General features: G+C 64.3%; 1 protein-coding gene across 1 annotated transcript in view; it reads right to left on the bottom strand.

Moving 5' to 3' along the window:
* SLC16A8 (solute carrier family 16 (monocarboxylate transporter), member 8) overlaps nt 1-1,239 on the bottom strand; it is a 4,184-nt gene extending 2,945 nt beyond the window's left edge. The window contains exons 1-3 of the mRNA XM_006890211.1: nt 1,026-1,239; nt 352-495; nt 2-209 (exon numbers count right to left, since the gene is read on the bottom strand). Of these exons, the coding sequence (XP_006890273.1) occupies nt 2-209; nt 352-495; nt 1,026-1,239 (566 nt within the window). The remainder of the gene's footprint in view (nt 1; nt 210-351; nt 496-1,025) is intronic.
* Nucleotides 1,240-1,854: the final 615 nt, after the last annotated feature.

Below are 1,854 nucleotides of genomic sequence, written 5' to 3'. Positions count from 1 at the left end.
CGCGCAGCAGTGCAGCAGGAGGCCCCCGAGCAGCAGGAAGCCGCCCCGCCAGCCGAAGTGTTCCAGAAGCTTCTGGCCGAGCGGCGACAGCGCCGACAGGAACACGGGGCTGCCCGCCGCCGCCAGCCCGTTGGCCAGAGGCCGCCTGCGCTCGAAGTACAGCCCCAGCATGATGAGCGACGGCTGGAAGTTGAGCGCCAGGCCCAGACCTGCGGGCGGGACACGGAACCCCGGCACCCCAGCCAGAAGATCAGGGGCCGCCCCCCGGGGAGGGGGCACTGAAGACAGGCGGGCCTCCCCCCTCGCTCCCCCTCCCCCCCGTCGGGGACAGTGGTGGGTGGGCGTCAGCACCTGTGAGCACCCCAGCCGTCAGGTACAGCTCCAGGAGGCGTGTGGCGAACGAGGCCAGGACCATGCCCGCCGAGGCCAGCAGCCCACCCGCCAGCATCACCGGGCGACAGCCAAAGCGGGTCACTAGGATGCTGGACACAGGACCTGCGGGGCAGGGCAGGGCAGGGTCGTCACCGGGGTGGAACCTGGCACAGTGCGCTTGCCAGCCCGGGGAGGTACCTTCCAAGGGTTAATCAATTCAGGGACCCAGAGAGGGCAGTGTTAGGTCAAGTCACATGGTGGGCACAGCTGGGACAGACAAGGAGACAGTTCCCTGGGAGGCACTGACTGGCCCAGAGTCCCATCCCTACCCCTCCTGAAAAGCCAGTGTCCAAAGAAGGGCCATCCCACCCCAGAGCCTGGGCAGACCTCCCCATCCACCCACCCCCAGCGCAGTCTGGAGTCCCCACAGCTTGGCTCGGCCACAGGGGGCTGGCAGGACGAGAACGAGGGTAGAGAGTCCACCGTGAAATGGGTGGGTGTGTTGGGCAGGAATGGAGGGGCCCCACGGGCTGGCCAGGAGGGAATTCCCGGGGTTTCCTCCCACCCCGGGTGCTCAGGGGTCCAATGGCCCCCGGTGCCTCATCCTGAGCCCTCACTCCCGACCCCAGGCCGCGGGGAGGGGGGCTGCTGACCGGTGCCATAGAGCATGGCCAGCATGATGGAGGACACCCAGGCCGTGTCGCTGTAGCCGGCCCCGAAATCTTCCCGGAGCGCGCGGAAGAAGACGCTCACGGCCTTGGGGAAGCCATAGGCGAACCCGGTGACCACGAAGCAGGCGCCCAGCACGACCCAGCCCCAGCCGCCGTCTGGAGGGCCCACACCCCGCCGAGGGGAGCCAGCGCCCATCGCTGCAGCCTGTGCTGGAAGGAGGGGGTCAGGAGGGACCTGCCGTTACAGTCCACACGAGATGGGGGTGACTCTTGATGGGGGAGATGGAGGCACCGGGATGTCCTCAACAGCCCTGCTCATGCTCAGAGCCAAGGGGAAACTGAGATAGGAGTTTTCAAGGGGCCTGGGGAAGGCGGGGGAGGCAGCAGGTCATTCCTACCTTAGGCTTGACTTGTGGAAGGCACTTCTTGCCCCTCAGAACCACTGATGGCAGAAGGGGGTCCGGGAGAGTGGGAGAGCCAGAGGTGCATAGGGACCGGTGTCCCCAGTGTGCAGTGTGAGGGCCTCAGGACTCAGGGGAGGGACACCTGGGGACAGACCAGCCCACAAAGTAGCCCCTGTGTGTGGAGTTTTCTTTACTTCCCTGACCATATGGTCCTGATTTTTCTCAGTGATAAGAAATGACTGTCATTAGGGCTTTTCAGGCACTACGTCATCGTCATTAGAGCTTTAGAAGAAGGGTGAAAAGGCTAAAACAGCTTCATTACAAAAGGAAATAATTAGCTTTGTCTCAGAAGCCTGGGAACTGGGTTCATCCCAGCCCCCACTTGTAAGGTTCTCGATCACCCCCAG

This window comes from Elephantulus edwardii, unplaced genomic scaffold, assembly GCF_000299155.1.
Source record: "Elephantulus edwardii isolate Elephantulus edwardi_28Jun2011 unplaced genomic scaffold, EleEdw1.0 scaffold00086, whole genome shotgun sequence".
Classification (NCBI taxonomy): domain Eukaryota; kingdom Metazoa; phylum Chordata; class Mammalia; order Macroscelidea; family Macroscelididae; genus Elephantulus; species Elephantulus edwardii.
This window is presented reverse-complemented; position numbering and strand designations above follow the sequence as displayed.